The sequence below is a fragment of the Cnephaeus nilssonii genome (genome assembly GCF_951640355.1).
Source record: "Cnephaeus nilssonii genome assembly, chromosome: 8".
NCBI lineage: Eukaryota > Metazoa > Chordata > Mammalia > Chiroptera > Vespertilionidae > Cnephaeus > Cnephaeus nilssonii.
The window spans coordinates 24,691,351-24,711,894 of NC_137079.1; the positions used below are offsets into that span (position 1 = coordinate 24,691,351).

The 20,544-nt window shown below is 39.6% G+C and overlaps 1 protein-coding gene across 1 annotated transcript in view; it reads left to right on the plus strand.

Annotated features, from left to right (window-relative positions):
• Positions 1-208: 208 nt before the first annotated feature.
• IDO2 (indoleamine 2,3-dioxygenase 2) overlaps positions 209-20,544 on the plus strand; it is a gene marked incomplete at its 5' end in the record, with an annotated part of 47,667 nt that continues 27,331 nt past the window's right edge. The window contains 2 exons of the mRNA XM_079779075.1: positions 209-307; positions 16,889-16,984. Of these exons, the coding sequence (XP_079635201.1) occupies positions 209-307; positions 16,889-16,984 (195 nt within the window). The remainder of the gene's footprint in view (positions 308-16,888; positions 16,985-20,544) is intronic.

Consider the following 20,544-nt stretch of genomic DNA (forward strand, 5'->3'; position numbering starts at 1 on the left):
TTAATTATTTACTCAGCCTTGTGTCAGAGAAAGTCCATGGCAGTCTGGATTTCAGCCTCAGGTCAAGGTTCTCTCCTGCTGCTGGGACACTAAGCAACTAACTGAAGTGAAAATGCTCTTTTGAAGCTCTCTTAACCTGGGTCTTTGATATATTTGAAGCTGTTGTCTTGTCAGTAGCAGCTTCGGTGCAGATACTTCAAACAAAATTATGGAACTTCAAAGACAGAATTTAAAGACAACATCGTCATTATCTTTAGGTCGATTTCACATTTCTGAAGACTGTGGTTTTCTTCTTCCAAAACCTCTGGTAAGCATAGAGTCTTTGATCAGGTCAGCATGTATTGACTGGCATGCTGGTTTGTTGGTTTGTTTGTTGGTTTGTGTGATTGACTTATGTAGTTATTAAGAGAGATACAACACAAATACCAAGTTGTTGACTTGGGGAAAAGGCTACAAATAATGCAAAGCATAATTCCCAACAAAAGAAAAGTGATAGCTCCAGCATAGGAGAGTCCAAATGAAATGTTTTAATACTATTTTTTTTTTTTTTTGGTAATAGAATGTTGGTTCAATAAACTTCTGAGAAAATCTAGTAGTTATCAAAAACGGTAGAACTTAGGTAGAGATCAATTATATGGGCAAACCAATTTATCTTGACTTTATAGTGGGAGAGAAAAGAGAACACAAAAGACTTGGAGTGCTTTCAGGGCTGATAGAAGGGATTAGACATTTAGAGAAAAGAGGAAGAAACTGTTGAGAAAGAACAGTACTTATTTGTTAATTCTACTTAAGGTTCATTGGGTAATGTAATTCTACTTAATTGGTTAACCCTTATCAACACTGCTTCCTCTTTGAATGTGGTCTGAGGCCTGCAGTGCTAAAACTAAGAAGCCATCGAATTCACAACCAGTAACTTTTACATTTGGGCTAGCTGAAGTCTAAAGGAGGTTGGTTTGCTCAAAGTCATATTAGTGACAAAAGCATAACTAGTACTCAGGACTCTTGACATATTTTTTTCTACTACATCGTAGATAAGGGGCAAGACCACTCAGTTAAACTCGGGATCTGATGTTACTATCATTGCAGTAACTTATTAGATCCACGTTTTTTTCTCCCATAGGGCTAAATTGCCATTTAACTGTGTTTAAGAATGGTCTACAAGTTAATAAGCTTTTATTGAACACCTACTGTGACACTTATTTACTTCTGAGTGTTATTAGAGGAATAGAGATGAAGATAACATCCATTCACTGGTCCTAAAAGCTCTGTTGTAGAACTGCTGGTTGTGAGACCAAGTGGCAAATCTGTGAGTAACTTGAGCATTAAAAATAGTAACTTCAGAGTGTTATGCAGGGTGGGACTGTAGCCCTGAGTACTGGATTATGCTGTTTGACACTGCCACTAGGATCACCAAAAGTTTCCATTTATTAGAAACTGAGGGGGATTCCAAAGATGTGGGATTTTACATGTTAGATCAGGAAAGTTCTGGGCAAACCAAAATGCATCAGTCACCCTAACTTGCACTTACAAACTCTTGGCCCCATCAGTGAATCCTAAGTGTTGCCTGCCCCCCAATTCCATTTCTATTGGATGGAGATCTAGTGCCGTCCCCACTCACTGGATTGCTATGGAGCCTGGAAGCACTTGGATAAATGCAGTTTAAAGGACTAAGAAGCCATTTATCCTGATCCTCAGCCCACTGCTCCTTAAGAACTCCCTTCTGTGTGTATAACTTGACTCAGGAATATTCCCATTATCCACAGTTCACAAGGAGGAAAGGGCCCAGAGGCAAACAAGCTCTTTTTGGGGTTAAATATTTAAACTGAGCTAAGGAAAAATATTATACACATTGAAGGGAGCCACAAATATTGAGTTCCTCCCTTCGTTGTTTCTACTTTGTAAATTTAAAAAATGAGAAACAATAACAACATCAAGTGTTGTCCTGAGTCAGACCATAATTGTCCTGTGGTCTGGTTGATGGAGATCCCTTAGTAGAAATTTCCATTATTGAGCTCATATAAAAATTCCCTGGCAAACTGGGTCTACTTTATTACAGTCAGAGGCCAGATATCTAAAAGTGTAGTTGTTTGTTTCAGTTTTCGTTTTCTCTCATTTGTGTGAGAAGTTTAAATATCTCCCTTTCTGGGAAGAGGTGTGGGAAGTAAGAATCCACCCTGGGTTGCTCTACCGATGAGGAGAGACTGTCATCTGTCTCTCCAGGCAGCAGTACTGTTGCAACAGATCAGAAGGGAAGATATCAGTCACCAGCTTCGGGCACGAATAAGCTTTGCTTTCCTTTCACTTAAAGCAAGTGACAGGAAGGCTGTTCCTCTAGGTCAGCTGGTTCAAAGATGCTCGTTAATCAAACTTAATGCAAATGTTCACTTCAAAGTCTCTCTGAAAAAAAGCACCGTCAAGCTAATGAGTAAGCAAACATTCTGACTTTGGGGAGAAGGGGCTGACTTGGTTTCAAATGCTCTACTCCACTATATCCATAAACGCTCAAACATTTCCAGGGTCCAACATTTCAGTTTGGAAAATGTATATGCCTCAGACTCATGGCCATAAATATGACACAACATCTTTGCCAGATTGTGTGTGTGTGTGTGTGTGTGTGTGTGTGTGTGTGTGTGTGTGTGTGTTTGGTTTGATGGGTGGGTGGGTAATTTTTCTTTAGCTATAAAGAATCTGAGGAATTTAGCTTGGCAGTAAAGGAGGGACCAGGTCAATTATAGCAGAAGATAAGATTAGAGTAGAACTGAGAGACCTTGAAGATTAGCCTCAAGAATTTGGATTTCATACATCTGGTAAATGACATGATGCAACTGGCATTTGAATATTTTTCTAGAAGAATGTTAAGTTCAGGGCAGATTAGAGAAGCAGTTTCTGGATTGCACATCAGAATGGCTCAGGGAGCTTTAAAAAATACTAATGCCAGCCCTGGCAGGATAGCTCAGTTGTTAGAGTGTTGTCCCAATAAAGCCAAGGTTGCTGTTTGATCCTCAGTCAGGGTACATACAAGAATCAACCAGTGAATGCACAAGTAAGTGGAACAACAAAAATATCTCTCTCTCTCTCTCTCTCTCTCTCTCTCTCTCTCTCTCTCTCTCTCTCTTCCTTTCTCGCCTCTGAAAATCAATCAATAATAAAATTTTAAAGAAAATACTGATGTCAGAGCCCCAACCTGAACAGTTAATTCAGAATCAGAATCTCTAGATCTCTAGCCTAAGTAGCTCAGTATTTGAAAAGCACGGAATAAATAGAGGACAATGCAGGTCCAAATGAGAAAGGAAACAAAGGAAAGGAGGACTTTCAAATGTGCCATGGAGCAGAAGAAAAGGACTGGTGTCAATAGTCCTGGGGATGTGGGAAACTTTATTCTTTGTAGTGATCATGCAATCATTTAGAAAAAATAAATACATACATACTCTCCTGTAAAATTCAAAACACTTGATAGAAGCAATGGATTCCTGCTGCTTAAAAGGAAGAGTAGCAAACTAATTGCCACAGGAGGCTATGGTTTCCAGACAGAAGGTATACGTAGGAAGAATTCAGATACTTCCCTGAAAAATCGTCACCTCTGCTAGGATCTGGGGCTTGCCTGATAGTATTGACTAGGAATTTGAGGCAATGACGGTAATATAGTGGAGATAGAGACAGAAAGCTCAAACTTCACAGCAGTTAATGTTAATCCATTAAAATGTTTTTGCAGTGAAGGAGATCGGATGCCAAAATTTAAGAACCAAGAAAGGTGAACAGAGCGAAAGGGGAAACAGACAGACAGAATAAGGAGAAGCAGGAGGAGGGACAGACAAGTTAGTTTGCTAGAAACCAGAATTTTAAACAATGAAGCAACTTAGAGTTTCTCAAACAGAATATCTAAGCTGTAGAGAAACTTGAAACAACATGGGGAGAGGTGAGCAGGCAGACCCTACGCTTAAAGGATGAAAACATTAGGTGAAGGAAAATAGACATCATTTCAGTCCAAATGAGGCTCAGGAAGTGTATTCGTTTCTTTGGGCCGTCGTAAGAGGAGACCACAGTTTTGGTGGCCTGAAACTATGGAAATGTATTCTCTCAGAGTTCTGGAGGTCTAAGGGTCTGAAATCAGGGTGTCCTCAGACCCATTCTCCCCCCAAAGGCTCTCTCGGGGAGAATCCTTCCCACCTCTTCCATCTTCCCGTGGCTCTTGTGGTAGAATGACTCCACTCTCTTGCCTCCATCTTCACATGGCCTTGGCTGTGTCTGTCTTCTCCCCTCTTCCTGTCTTCTCTTTTAAGGACACTTGTCATAGGATCCACCCTAACCCAGGATGACCTCATCTCTCAATCATTAAATTACATCAGCAAAGACGCTTTTTCCAAATAAAGTTACATTCACAGTTTCTAAGTAAACATATCTTTGGATGGGGTCATCATTCAACTCACTGCAGGGAGTGAGGTAAAAAGATAGAGATAGAGAGAGGGAGGGAGCTGGAGAAGTAAAACATTGTTTTGCCCTGAGATTTCCCAAACCTGACCATACAGGCATGAGAAGGTGAAAGACCATGAAAAGTGAGGGTGCAAAATACAAAACAGTCGCCGAAACCGGTTTGGCTCAGTGGATAGAGCGTCGGCCTGTGGACTCAAGGGTCCCAGGTTCGATTCCGGTCAAGGGCATGTACCTTGGTTGCGGGCACATCCCCAGTAGGGGGTGTGCAAGAGGCAGCTGATCAATGTTTCTCTCTCATCGATGTTTCTAACTCTCTATCCCTCTCTCTTCCTCTCTGTAAAAAAAAAAAAAAATCAATAAAATATATTTTAAAAAAAATACAAAACAGTCAAGGAGACACATGGCACAGTTCAATATCATTGAATGGTTTTGTCAGCACAATGTTAACTCATATTCTCCAGGATGACTTGGATATGCTGAAGAAAATTCATATCCTAAGCTGTAAAATTATAGCTTTAAGGTCAGAGGAAACTCATAATAGGAGACACAGTATGGGCAAAGGTAAGCAAGTAAGTTAGCCCACTTGAGCTCAAGTGCAGCCTTGTTTATATGTGTGACCACAGTAAGTATGTGACTACAGTATAATGGGAAAGGAGTCTTCTCTCCTGCATAAATTCAAACAGATAAGCTAGAATCATGTTTCTGAATGTGTGGCCTGTGGAGGGGGAGGAGGGAAGAGGAACAAAGACATTCTTGAGTGTGCATACATACTATGAAATTCAGTGTTTTTATTTTCTGACTAGATATAAAAACAAATTCTTATGTTTCAGTGATAACTTGCAATTGAAAGACACTTTTGTATGATTTTAGTGTTTATTTTTCAACTGAAGTCTTTTGATTCTTGGGAAATTATTCTCCGGGATTTATGAGCATTTTTTCTTTAAGACGATTTTATACATTACTCTAGTTGAGAAGTAGTACATAGTCAATATGACAAATTCTTATTAATGGCAGAGGTAGAATTTATAATGGTTATACTGGTTTCAGTTTCAATTCCAGCTAAATCTCTTTAACAGTTTTATAACTATCAGGTCATATTTACTCTCTTTGAACCTTATTTTCCTTATGTGAGAATAATACTGTATGGACATGTTATGAGCAATGAAGTAAGAAATCAATAAAAGTTAGATAGGGCTGAAGCCCCTTATAACTCTTACACGCTGGTTTGAGTCTAAAACAAAGTACCAGGCTAGCTCCAGCGCTGGGTCTTATTGACCACAGGGTAAATTAGGAGTCTATAGCCTAGATTTCCTAAGCCATGACCTATTTGAAGTAGACTATTTTATCTCATTTCATATCAAAATAAATATATGTGCCAATATATATCACACTATGTGTCTTAATTTGATTTTATAACATATAATTATTGTAAATATTACCAAATGCTTTTTTTAAAATCTTTATTGTTCAGATTATTACAGATGTTCCTCTTTTTCCCCCCATAGCTCCCCTCCACTTGATTCCCACCCCTCTTCAGGCCTTCCTCTCCTCCCCCCCCCCCCACTGACCTCATCCATAGGTGTAAGCTCTTTGTCCAGTCTCTTCCCGCACCCCACACATCCCCTTCCCCCCAAGAATTGTTAGTCTGCTTCCTTTCCCTGATTCTATTACATTCACCATTTTGTTCTGTTCATCAGGTTTTTTATTCATTTGATTTTTAGATTCACTTGTTGATATATATGTATTTGTTGTCACTTTGTTGTTCATAATTTTTTTTATCTTTACCTTTTTCTTCTTCTCCCTCTTCTTAGAGAATACCCTTCAGCATTTCATATAATACTGGTTTGGTGGTGATTAACTCCTTTAGCTTTTTCTTGTCTGTGAAGCTCTTTATCTGACCTTCAATTCTGAATGATAGCTTTGCTGGGTAGAGTAATCTTGGTTGTAGGTTCTTGCTATTCATCATTTTGTATATTTCTTGCCACTCCCTTCTGGCCTGCATAGTTTCTGTTGAGAAATCAGCTGACAGTCATATGGGTACTCCCTTGTAGGCAACTAACTGTTTTTCTCTTTGCTGCTTTTAAGATTCTCTCTTTGTCTTTTGCCCTTGGCATTTTAATTATGATGTGTCTTGGTGTGGTCCTCTTTGGATTTCTGTTGTTTGGAGTTCTCTATGCTTCCTGAATTTGTAAGTCTATTTCTTTCACCAGGTAGGGGAAGTTTTCTGTCATTATTTCTTCAAATAGGTTTTCAATATTTACTCTCTCTCTTCTTGTGGCACCCCCATAATTTGGATGTTGGTATGCTTGAAGTTATCCCAGAGGCTCCTTACACTATCTTCATATTTTTGGATTCTTTATTCTTTTCCGGTTGGGTGTTTTTTGCTTCTTCGTAATTCAAATCTTTGACTTGATTCTCGGGATCCTCTAGTCTGCTGTTGAATCTCTGTATATTATTCTTTATTTCAGTCAGTGTATGCTTAATTTCTGATTGGTCCTTTTCCATATCCTTGAAGGTCTCACTAAATTTCATAGAGGTTTCCAGAAGATTCTTGAGTAATCTTATAACCGTGGTTTTGAACTCTATATCCAGTATTTTGCTTTCATCCATTTCTTTCATTTGTGACTTGTTTCTTTGACTCTGCATTTTGGCTGCTTCCCTGTGTTTGTTTCTATGTACTAGGTAGCTGCTAAGTCTCCTTGAGTTGATAGAGTGGCCTTGTGTGGTAGGTGTACTATAGGGCCCAGTGACTCAGCCTCCCCAGTCACCTGAGGTGGATGCTCTTGGTGCACCCCTTTGTGGGCTGGGTGCACAGTCTTGTAGTTAAGCCTTGATTGCTGTTGGTATCACGGGGAGGAATTGACCTCCAGGCCAATTGGCTGTGATGACCAGCTGTGTCTACACTGGAAGATCTGTTGTGCAGGAGATACCCTTATGGGGCAGGACTTGCTTCAGTGGGGCTTTGGTGCTCACTGAATCTTCCCCTTGAGTGTGTCGCTTATGGATGTGAAGAGTTGCAATATGGTATGTTCTCACACTGACCACTGGGTATATTGGCTCTTGGATCTCCAAGGAGGTGCAAGGTCAGCCACTGTCTGGGGCCACCCAGCAGGAGCTACAGAGACATCTGCAGATTCCTCCTCTTTGTATGGGGTTTGGAAGTGCCCAGATGAGGCCCAGCTGTGATGCAAGGTTGGCTGCTGCTGCCAGGGTTTGGGCCTTCTTTTGGAAGCTCTGGGGCTCTCTGACCCAGCTGCAGTTTCACAGGTTTTAGGCGAACAAAGGACAGGCCATTCATATGCAAAAGCCAATGCGCACAGCTTGGGTGGGGTTGTAAATTGGGTGAGGCTGGGTCTCTGGGAATCACCAGGGTGGAGCAAACAGCAATGGCTGCCAGTCAGCCCTGCACTAGAGAGGTCCCTGGGTCTCTGCATCCCGCACCCCCATGCAGGAACAATGATTGCTGTGAGCACCTCTGAGAGAAAGCCACCATCTCATTCCTGTCCTGGTGCCAGACAGTCCAGTTTCTTCCCGTATATGTCTGGGTCCCCCAGATTTTCGCCTGGAACTGGAGTTCAGAGCAACCGGGAGCTTGTATCTCCCTCCCGGTTAAAAGAGCAGCACATCCAGGTGCCAGCACTTTCCATGCCTCTGCACCTCTTACCAGTCTCAATGTGCTTTCTTCACCTCTCTAGTTGTGCAACTTCCACTCAGCCAGTTTCCTGCAGTTCTGGGTAGTAGTTGTTCTGCCTTTTAGTTGTAATTTTGATGTGGTTGTGAGAGGCAGCAAGTATAGGTGTTTACCTATGCCACCATCTTGGTTCTTCCACCAACTGCTTTTATTGTGGAGCATTGGTGGTTCAGTGGTAGAATTCTCGCTTGCAACCAACTGCTTTTAATAACATATTATGGACCTATTATTGATAAAAAATGTCAAATATATATAAATTCAGGTTTGTGAGTCCAATTAATTAATCCACTGTTTTGAAATCTTACTTCACATTTCTCTTTATTGATAGTTTATTTTATTATTAATCTCTAGAAATTGGAATACTTCTGATATATGATAGCTCATCATTAGCCACAATATTTCTATGAAAAAATATTCTAACTATGGAAATTTTATTGCTAAATTCATAGAAGTATATTAAATAAAAATTGGAAATGTTGAAAAATATGAAACTATTTTTTCATAGCTCTGCCACAAAATCAAAATACCTTTGGTATTTTAGGATAATTTGTCTAAGAGTGTTTATGTCTGTGTGTGTGTTTGAAAAATTATAAAGTTGTAACCTATATTATGTACTTTTAACCCAATATTATAAACCTTTGCCTGAAATGAATCAGTCTTAACATAATTTTAATGGTTGTATCAAATCCCATTTGTTTGACATATTACTGAAATGTAAATAAATTAGATATTTAGTAAATTTCAATTTATTTTCTTCATAAATAAAACTGATATATAAAACTTGTGTCTATTTTACCCTTGATGTTTTAACTCAAACCAAACAATTTGCCCCAAATTTTAATATCTCGTCCTAAAAATAACTTGTAATCACTATCTAATTCTGAAACAATTATTTAAAATACTTCCCCACCTTTCACTCTAACCTCCATTTGTTCTCTCTCTTTAGAGTCAAATTACTGTCCCCTGATATACTATTATCTAAATTTATTCTGGCATTTTATTTATAGTTGCAATGTAGTGCATATTTTTTTTCACTGCTCTCTATGCTTAATGGACTTAGGCAGATGCTTAGGGTACAGATATGAATAAAACCAATATGAGCTCTGTATTCCTAGACTGAAGAAAATGTTGACAGAGTATGACAAAAGAACAAAAACATTGTGCATCCTAGATGAACTAATTAATTTGATGCCAATTAAAAGGCTTTAAAATTTTCACAGTATTTTTTATGATTAAAGATTAAACTTTTTTTTTTTCTATGTGGAGAGAGGGGTCTGAGAAGATGAACTACTCTCTGTGGTAGATAATATATCATGATTATTGAGACGAGAAATTTTGGGTGGTGAGCTTTTAATTACATTTTTCATTTTCTTCATGCTACATTGGTCTATTTAGGTTTCCTATTTTTAGACAAAAAATTTTGATCTTTTACAATTAAAATGAGGATTCAATTCAGATTTTCAAATGTATTAGCAAAACTTATTTATACCATTCTCTTATACTTGGTTAAAAATTGAGGTTTTTGCACTGGTGAAGCTCAGTGGTTGACTGTCAACCTATGAACCAGGAGGTCATGGTTTAATTCCTAGTCAGGGCATATGCTTGAGTTGCAGGTTCAATCCCCAATGTGGGGCATGCAGGAGACAACTAATCAACGATTCTCTCTCATCATTGATGTTTCTATCTCTCTATTCCTCTTCCTTCCTCTCTAAAATCAATAAAAATATATTTTGAAAATTTGAGGTTTTTTAGCTCCTGTTAAAGCCCCTTTGTAATATATAATAACATAATAATAATTACTATTTAGTTAGTGCTGATCTTGACCTGTATCTTGTATTATTAACCTTAACTATACTTTTTTCATCAGCACTTCACAAATTATTCGTTTGATTATAATGAATTCTGCCCTTTCCCTGAAATATACCTCTTAAATGCACAGCTTTCTCTATTTCCATCCTAGTTCAGTCCAGCATCATTTCTCTTCTGGATTATTGCCTCCTACCTTGTCTTCTTATTTCCATGCTTGCCCAGCTGTAAGTCTTTCTGCAGAGCAAAAGAACTCATCAAAAACAAAAATTAAACCAGGGCACTTTGCTCTTTAAAACTTTCCAAAACTGCTCGTTAGAACAAAAACAAATGTTTTAGTATAGCCTACAAAGCCCATCATTCTACTGACCTATCTCATCAAAGTTATCTAATATTTCTTTCTTCTCACATTACTTTGCTGCAATGTCACATTGGCTTCTTTCTCTTGAATATTGTCTTTTATTTCATTTAAAAGCAGCTGCTTCAAATTTTAATCTGAGAATTTAAGTTCTAATTTTTATGATATTAAGATTGTCACCCTGCCCTAGCTGGTTTGGCTCAGTGGATAGAGCATCAGCCTGCAGACTGAAGGGTTTCTGGTTTGATTCCGGGCAAGGGCACATGCCCGGGTTGTGAGCTTGATCTCCAGTAGGGGGGCATGCAGAAGGCATCCAATCAATGATTCTCTCTCATTATTGATGTTTCTATCTCTCTCTTCCCTCTCTCTTCTTCTCTGAAATAATACAAAATATGTTTAAAGAAAAGATTGTCACCCAACTTTCCTTTGTTTATATTTGCCTGGTTTATTTTTACTAAAATGTTTAACCTTTTTGGCTATTATTTTAAGTTTAATTTATTGAGATGACATTGATTAATAAAATTATATAGGGTTTCAGGTACACAATTCTATTATACATCATCTGTATGTTATTTTCTTAACCAAAAGTTTTAGTTAATTTAGCCAGTGTTAATTTAACAAAGACTTTATTATTTTTATAAATGTTTTATTTTAATAAGTCTATTCTCTTGTAGGTTATAAGTGTGTTGAGAAAAATTATCCAAAATAAAGCAAAGGATGGTTGTGCATTCATCCAATATTATCCCAGAGCACTAACAGTCTCCCTTTATAATTATTTAATCATTTAAGGGCTGTCCCTTTGTTTGACAAGCTATATACTATTGTTTATGTCCCAATCTCTGAAGTTACAAATTAACTTGTAGATTTTTAAGCAAAAGAGCTGCAAATGATTTCTGTTGGATAGAAAATATAACCCTAAAACATATGATGGCACTGCCCTATTGGATATTTACCAATTATATATTTAATCTAGCAATTTGATTTCAACATTATTTTTTTAATTCTAAACACACAGTTTATCACCCTTTTGAAACTACTGTACCATCCTGCTGATTCCATAATTAATGAACTATCTATATTTTTGACACAAATTCTATATTGGCATGAGTCATTTTTAATTTTTTTAAATAATACTTTGACAGGTGTAAAGTCTAGTAAAAGAATAACATAAAATTAAAAAAAATGATTTTAAAGGAAAGCCAAATATTGTATTATTTTTGTCCATCACACTCTGGGTCTTCTGATTATTAGAATCAGGGGAAGAAAACCATGTAAAATGTCTTTTAATTTCCTATCCCCTGCATCAACCTCCCTCCTCTCTGCCCCCACATCCCCCATTCTCCATGTGTTTTCTCTGAGAGGTAATTGAATGTACTCTGAACTTTGAGTCAGAGAGGTTTGACCTGGCCACTGACCAGATGTGTAATCTTAGGAAAGTCATCCAACAGCTTTTGGCTTTAACTTCCTCTATTTCAAAAAGGATATAATGAGATAAAAAGGCCTAACTCATAACATGTACAACACAAATGTAGATCGATTAAAGATGTGAACATCAACAATAAAACTAGAAGTACTCTAAAAGAAATAAGTGAAATAACTTCCTAAGCACAATATAAAATGTAGAAGAATAAGGAAAACTGTTGGTTCATTTGACTACCCTGCTGTGAATGACTTTTAAAAATATATATATTTTAATTGATTTCAGAGAGGAAGGGAGAGGAAGAGAGAGATCGAAGCATCAATGATGAGAATCACTGATCTGCTGCCTCCTGCACACTCCACACTGGGGATGAAGCCCACAACCCAGGCATGTGCCCTTAACGGGGAATCCAACCCTGACCTCCTGGTGCATAGGTCAATGATGAAAAGGAGGAGGAAGGGAAAGATTCCTTTAGCAATCTAAAGAGAAAGATCAAGTAAATATTAAAGACTAGAGTGGCACCTCAATTGAGGTAGTGTTTAAGAATTTCCATGCAAGTCAGGAAGCAGAAACCCAGATGCCTAATGTAATTATCAGAACAGGATTCCTTAACTAGGTATCAGAGATGATGACTTAGTTACAACTTCTTTTCTTAAAACATACTTTAAAAGACAGGAATATTGCCCTGACCGGTTTGGCTCAGTGGATAAAGCGTCAGCCTGTGGACTGAAGGGTCCCAGGTTCGATTCCAGTCAAGGGCATGTACCTTGGATGTGGGCAGATCCCCAGTAGGGATGTTCAGGAGGCAGCTGATCGATGTTTCTTTCTCATCATTGATACTTCTAACTCTCTATCCCTCTCTCTTCCTCTCTGTAAAAAATCAATAAAATATATATATTTTAAAAAAGACAGGGATATTGCAACCCTGTATCTTTTATTTCCTTTTATCAAGATTATATTCCATTGTCTCTTGTAACTACATTCAATTTTTGCTCATAAAACATATGAATCATATAGATGAAACAAGTTGTCAGTTTTCCATAAATCTGTCTTGATTCTTGCTAGCATTCTTTACTCTACTTTAGTCACTCCTTTTTTAAAAAAAGTTTAAATTCTTTATTGTTTAAAGTATTACATCAGTCTCCTTTTCCTTCCATTGACCTCTCCCTGGCCGCCCCCACGCCCCAGCACATGCCCTCACCCTCCTACTGTCTGTGTCCATTGGTTATGCTCATATACATGCATATAAGTCCTTTGGTTGATCTCTCACCTACCCCCCCCCCCCCCCCACACACACACACACACTCCTCTGCCTTCCCTCTTAGGTTGAAGGGTCTGTTTGAGGCTTCTATGTCTCTGGATCTATTTTTGTTCATTGGTTTATTTTGTTCATTGCATTCCACAAATGAGTGAGATCATGTGATATTTATCTTTCTCCGATTGGCTTATTTTGCTTAGCATAATGCATTCCAGGTCCATCCATGCTGTTACAAATGTTAAGAGTTCCTTCTTTTTTACCGCAGCTTAGTATTCTATTGTGTAGATGTACCTGTGAGAGCCCCTTTCACGTCCCGCGTGTTTCAGGGTTCCCGTTCAGGTCCAGTTTCTGGAGAAGGCCGCAAACAAAATGAAAAGAGACTGGAAAAGAGTTAATTTGGGTAAATGGGGGGCCAGGCAGGAGTCCACCTCTAGGGGGAGGACTACTCACTACTCTGGCCTTTGTTATCCCTTTTAGTGGGGTTCTGAGATATACCCATATCCTTTAGGCAGGAAATTCCAACAATAGACAATCAGCAAAAATTTACATATGATTAACAGGTGAGAGTTGCTTTAACTACCAATGTCTCAACTAAACAATGAGTGACTAGCTTTGACCATTCAGAGCGATTAAGGTTGTCCAGCCTTCCGGGATTCCCTTTTCACATTTAACTTCCAATTGACAATGTTCGGTTTCTGGCATGTACCACTGTTTTTTAATCCACTCATCTACTTATGGGCACTTAGGCTGTTTCCAAATCTTAGTTATTGTAAATTGTGCTGCTATGTACATAGAGGTGCATATATCCTTTCTGATTGGTGTTTCTGATTTCTTGGGATATATCCCTAGAAGTGGGATCATTGGGTCAAATTGGAGTTCTACGGTATTTTTAATTTTCTGAGGAAATTCCATACTGTTTTCCACAGTGGCTGCACCAGTCTGCATTCCCACCAGCAGTGCACAAGGGTTCCTTTTTCTCCACATCCTCACCAGCACTTGTCATTTGTTGATGATAGCCATTCTGACAGGTGTGAACTGGGACCTCATTGTCGTTTTGATTTGTATCTCTCAGATGATTAGTGAGGCTGCTGGAAGGGGCTGGCTCTCCAGAAAAAAATAGCTGCTTAGGTCTGGAGAGTCAGGAATGTCTCAGTGCTGGACTTCTGGTCACCTATCCACGACCCGCTCTCCTCCACAGCCTCTCCCTAGACTCCATAAATCCGCACCTCCACCTGTACTGCAGCCATGGGTGAGTGTTTTTATTTGAAAGGTCATATGAATTGGGTTTAGTGAATAAAAGGGAAGACAAAACAGGCAAAACAACCACGTGACTTCTAGTTTCTCCTCCTCCCCCACCCCCTGCCATCACTGCATGGCTCAGGCAGCTCTTCAGGATGCCTTTCTGGGCTCAGCCTCTCATGGCTGTGGACTTAGCTTTAGAATCCCCTGCCCCCAGCAGCTCTGTGGATTTCCTTTCCACAGTCAAATATTATGCCTGTCCCCAAAGGACATGGACTTGGTGCCATGCAGCTTCCTTCTGACCCTCTTGACTCAGTGGTCTCACAACTCTCTCCAGCCCCAGACCCGGCTGCAAATTGTCTCACCAGCTGTGTCTACTTTGCCAATTCTGGGTGGATGTCCTTCTATTTAGATGCTCCTTCTATCTGCTCCAGGATAAAGCTCAGGACATGCCTATTCGGCCACCATTTTCCCATCCCTCTCCATTGATTTTTTTCTAGTCACTCCCTCTTACAGTCACAGACTATAAATGGCTTAAGTTTCTCATTTCTAAGTGGTGACAGCTCTCAAACACAAATTAAACACAAATTTCCCCTTTCCTAGTGCCTATGGCTCTCCTAGAAAAGTAATTTACATTTATGGTCTCTATTTTCTTTCTTCCTCAGCACACTAAAATTTAAACCCTGCTTCTATGACCATGACCTGGGTTTGCCATATATATTGAATGACTCATAGGTATTAGTGACTTCTTGTTTTGGGTTGGTTTGTTTTTTGTTTTTGTTTCCCCAATCTTATTATAAGTTTCTAATGATGCATTTGACCTTCTGAATTTCTTACTTCTGTGAAAGTCTCTCATGTCATGACTTCCCTAAGATTAATTCTCCTCTGACTCACTGAATATCTATAAATGCCTTTTTGATTTGTATTGCTGGATTCAGTTCCTCTGTCTTATAAATGCCCCTTTTGTGTTGATCTAGGCCTCCTTCTCCTTTCATTTTGAAACTTCTCCCCAATGACCTTGTACATTTTTGTGGTTTTAACCACATGTGGAATTTTTTCTACAGTTATGCTTCCCAGTTGTATATTTCTAATATTTATTATCTCCTGAACATCAAATAGTATGTCCAAATGCCCAGTATACAAACATATTTTAACATTCCACATATATATTTAAGCTGTATCTAAAAAAGAAATCCACCATCTTTACACCCTCTCTTTGACTTCCTCCTGTACTTCTTTTTCAATGTGTGCTCCCACCAATTCATTCAGTCACCTAATTCACAAACATGAAATCATCCTCACCTCCTTTCCTTCTTATCCCAGAAATACAACATTTAGTTGTACATAATGTGCTCTCAAAAAGGAAACCCAGACTCTGGGATAGATCAGAGTTGGCAAACATTTTTTTCTAAGAAGCCAAATAGTAAATACTTTAAGCTTTGATACCAAATAGTTTCAGTTGCAACTACCAATTCTGCTGCTGTAATAGAAAGTAGCCATAGACAATTTGTAAACAAATGAGTGTGGTTGTGTGCCAATAAAAGTTTAATTATAGCCCTAACCGGTTTGGCTCAGTGGATAGAGAGTCGGCCTGCAGACTCAAGGGTCCCAGGTTCAATTCCGGTCAAGGGCATGTACCTTGGTTGCGGGCACATCCCCAGTAGGGGGTGTGCAGGAGGCAGCTGATTGATGTTTCTCTCTCATCAATGTTTCTAACTCTCTCTCTCTCTCTCCCTTCCTCTCTGTAAGAAATCAATAAAATATATATTTTTTAAAAGTTTAATTATAGCAATAAGTGTAGTTTGCCACTTCCTGGAATTGAGTCAGGGTTGCTGAAATCCAGCCTATGTTATACTTAGCTACATCATGGGCCCAGAGTGGGCACATAAAGGGTGCCATGGGGCTAGGAATCATCTTGCTTTTAGCATCCCCACCTCAAAATTTAATCATCGCATCATTTCATTTTTACTTTCAAAATATCTTTTGAATATATGTCTTCTCCTTTCCAAATTCATTTCCATCACCTAAGTTAGTCCTTGGACAGTATTTCAAATACTTTCTAACCTGAATGCATATCTTAAAATCCTACAGACAAAACAAACTTTCTAAAATTCAAAATAAAAAAATCAGATCAACTTACATAAAAAGAAAATTCTTATGTAATCTATACAAAGCACGTTTGATCTGATTTTGCAGTCTCATCTTCCATTATCATTTCTCTTGACCTTTATATGCTAGTAACATTGGATTATTTATAGTCCGCAAAGCACTGTTATCTCTGTTTATCCACAATCCCTTCTTTACTGCCTTCCCATCTTCAAATCTCCACCTAGAAATGTCACTTTCTAATTCTACAACTGGCCCCAACTGTCCTATTTCTGCATTTATTTCCCTCTGATTGCCCACAACAGCTGAAAGAATTAAGCACATTTTCCTCTTTGCAAGTTCTTAAGCTTATACACACATTGGTAATTAAGTATATTATTTTTTGATATATCTGATTATTTATATATTTTTTCTGTTAGTAGATCATATGTTTCTTAAGCACAAGGATTATATATTAGTCATCTGTGTGTCTGCAGTATTTAGCACAGGGCCCAGTTTATAGTGAAATCTGACAGCAGCTACTCCCAGCTACTTCTCAGAGAGGTCTAAAATACTGAGATGATTCTATTTTGAATGCAGAAAGAACTTCCAGATCATTATAAGCCCTGGATGGAAATTGCCAGCAAACTTCCTGACTTGATTGGGAGTCACCAGCTTCGAGCTCAAGTGAACGAGGTATGTATAAATAGTTATTTTACTTTTCCACCCCTTCTCACCACCCTATTAAAATCCTCATGCCACTTTTTCTTCTCAGCATTGTGGAACTGGGTGAGTTCACTTAAGGATACCAATTATTGCCATTGAATTTATTGACCCAATGTTCTCACCCTTGCTGAAGAGCTGAATGACTTGTTCCTGTTTTGACACATGTGTTACCCTAAAATTTCCAGAACCTGCATAAAACAATTCCCGGAACACATATTAAGTACTCCACCCATATTTGTTTTAAAAAAGGAAAATAAGCTCATCTTGTGTAGCTCAGCAGTTGAGCATCAACCTATGAACCAGAGGTTATAATTTGATTCCCAGTCAGGGCACGTGCCTGGGATTGCAGGCTGTATTCCCAGTAGGGGGCATGCAGGAGGCAGCCTCTCAATAATTCTCTCTCATCCTTGATGTTTCCAGCTCTCCTTCTCCCACTCCCTTCCTCTCTGAAATCAATATATATATATTAAATGAAGACAATCTGGTTGGGATCTGTAGGCAAGTTGCTGGGTAAGATTTAGCTGGGGAAGGACAAGCATAGAAATGCTCACCCTGTGTCACATGGTCAGTGCTCCTCTGCTCTGAGTGAGTCCGCCTTGAATGTACCAGAGGGGCCTCACAGAATAGTTGAGTCAAGAGAATTTCTGCGTTATAAGGTCAGTGTTGTCAGATTCTGGAGGAATGATTGATAAATCTGTAAATACATATGGGATAAAAATGAGAAATATCTGCCAAGAGTATATAAGGAATAAACAGTGAAAGAATGACAAGAAGGTGTAATCAGAAGAACATACGTTTTGATTCCGGAACACCTGAGTTTGAATCCTGGTTTTAATCAGTTAGTAGCTACATAACTTGGAACAAGTGACTTAATCCCTGTGCTTCTGCTTCCTTATTTATAAAATGGGAAAACATGCTGGTCTCATTGAATTGTTGTGAAGACTGAATTATTTTTGGAATGGCTTTTCGGATTTCCTGTCACACAATAGTGTTCAATATATATTTGTATTTCCCACTAGTCCCTTTGCATCTGTCTTAGTCTCACAATTCAAAGTGCCATGTGATTTCAAAGACACAAGAAATGTTTTCTACTCTCCAAAATTCTCCTTCACTGACTCTTACATACTTAATGTCCATAATTAAAAAATTCATTTAAAAAGACTCATTGAATGTCTGCTAAGGACAAGTCACAACATTAGAGACATTGTAAAAGAAATGTGAAACACTGTCTCTGGTAAAATGGCAAACTAAACCAAAGAATTTATTTTCCTGCCACATAAAGGGCCCATTAACATGGCCAAAAGAATACAAAAAGAAGAAAAAGGTAAGAAAATATCTGTAGTGCAGGAAAACAAGATAAAATTTAAGAATGTACATACCATATTAAGCAAATCATAGTGATCTACAAATGGGTGTATATGACCCATGCCAAGCATTCAACCACAGCAATAAGAAGACCCCCTCCCACCCCCACCTCTTGGAGCCTCTCTCTCCCATCTCAGTACCAGGACGCAAAATCCAAAGGGAGTCTAAGACAGTCTGTAGGAAGACAAATTCAAGTTCAGCTTCTGAACTGCACAGTCCTTTGTACCAGGCTTTCCTCAGGCTTTTAATTGATTAAAGTGCCATAAATAAAATGAAGGACTCGCTGAATTGGTGTTCCTCATATATTAAATGTCAATGAGAAAAGGCCAGGAGTGTCCTGCTAACTTTTGTCCATTGAAACCATGGGAGTTGGGGAAACAGCTTCAGCACAAAAGTGAAATTAATCCCCAGACACTTCCACTGGGCTGAGTAGTGTCTCTTTAAAAATCATGTTTCCTCGGAATCTGTGAATGTGAGATTATTTGGACACTAGAGGCCCAGCACACGATTAAATGGTGTGCGGTTAAGGTCCCTAGGCTTAGCTGCAATCAGGGCCATGTCCGCCGCCCAGCAATGCTCTTCCACCTCCGTGGTCTCTGCCCGGGAAGCGCCACGCTAACAGCCCCCGCCCCGCCAGGCTCCTTGGCCTCAGCCGCCCACACCCTGGACGCTCCTCCTCCTCAGCCACCCCGTGAAGCTCCATGCTAACAGCCCCACCTCACAAGGCTCCTCAGCCTCACTGCCCCATGAAGCTCCACACTCACAGGCTCCGCCCCACGAGGCTCTGTTGGAGAGTGAGAATTTTTGAGCATGCTTCCAGAGAGGCCGTGGACTATGCCCCAGATAGAGATGTCAGTGCTGACACTAGGCCAGGCCTTGAGATAGGGTCTCATGGCCCCTTCCCAGCACGTAGGCCTTCTTTCATAGAACACTGTCAGCTTTCTGAAGAACAGGATGACCCTGTGAATAACATGGTCGTCAATGGCATGACTCTGACGTTGCTTGGAAAAACTGTTTTGTCTTGGGTTACTTGTTCTGCAGAAACCGGATGTGGTTAATGTGCTTAAAAGTGGTCCTACACAAAGGGTCGCTGCTGCTCTCTGGTCTCCCTGCGTGGAGAATGGCAGAGCAGTCGCCAGGTCGCCCAGCCGCCCGGCTAATAAAGGCTCCCTAAATTTTAATTTGGTCTGGGCTCCAGTGGTCATTCACTCGCATCCACTCCACAACAGCTCCTTGGCCTCAGCCAACACACAAAGTTCCATGCTCGCAGCCCCCCACCCCACAAGGCTCCCGAGCCTCCATGGCCCCACCCACCATGCCATGAGAGCCAGACCAGTCCTTTGGTTGTTTGGGCCCACCGTTCCCTCTTCCTGACGCCCCGCTGCAGGCAGCCGGGAGCCCACAGCTCCCGCTCCCTCAGCTCCTTACCCTGCCGTTTGGTCATCCTTCCGGTCATTTCGGTCGTGACGGCACCTGGCTTTTTATATATTAAGATAAGGTCTTTGCAGATGTAGACAAGGTCATATTGCATTAGGCTGCACGCTAAATCCACTAAGACTGGTATCGTTAGAAGAAGAAGGGAATTTGGACATAGACACACAGGGAAGAACACCACATGAGACAGAGGCTTAGATTGGAGTTGGCATCTATAAGCTACACCGAGTTGCTGGCAATCACCAAAGACTAGGAGACAAACAATGGAGCAGGTTCTCCCCCCTCATCGCCTCCAGAGGAACCAAGCTTACAAACACCTAAATTTCAGATTCCTAATTGTGGGAGAATCAATTTTTGTTGTTTCAGCTTCCCATTTTGTGAGCATTTGTTAAGGCAGCTGTTGGAGACACTCTTGGCAGTCTCTTTACTTCTAATTACTCACGAAACATCTAACTAGATAAGACCATTTTTAAGACTTTACCACCATAGGCTGAGACTAAATAATTTGGAAATCAGTTATGAGAAGCAAATATAATGGCTTCCAGGACCACATATGAAGCTACATACTCAAATATTTGTCCTCTTGTGTCCTTTACTTGGCACAGACAACATAATAAGTGAATTTCCTGTTTGGATCTCACAGTACTTTAAGGACAACCACTTGTTCTTAGAAATCTGTATCTTGGTTACAAATAATAATCTATACTAATAAAAGCCTAGGTGGTCCTCAC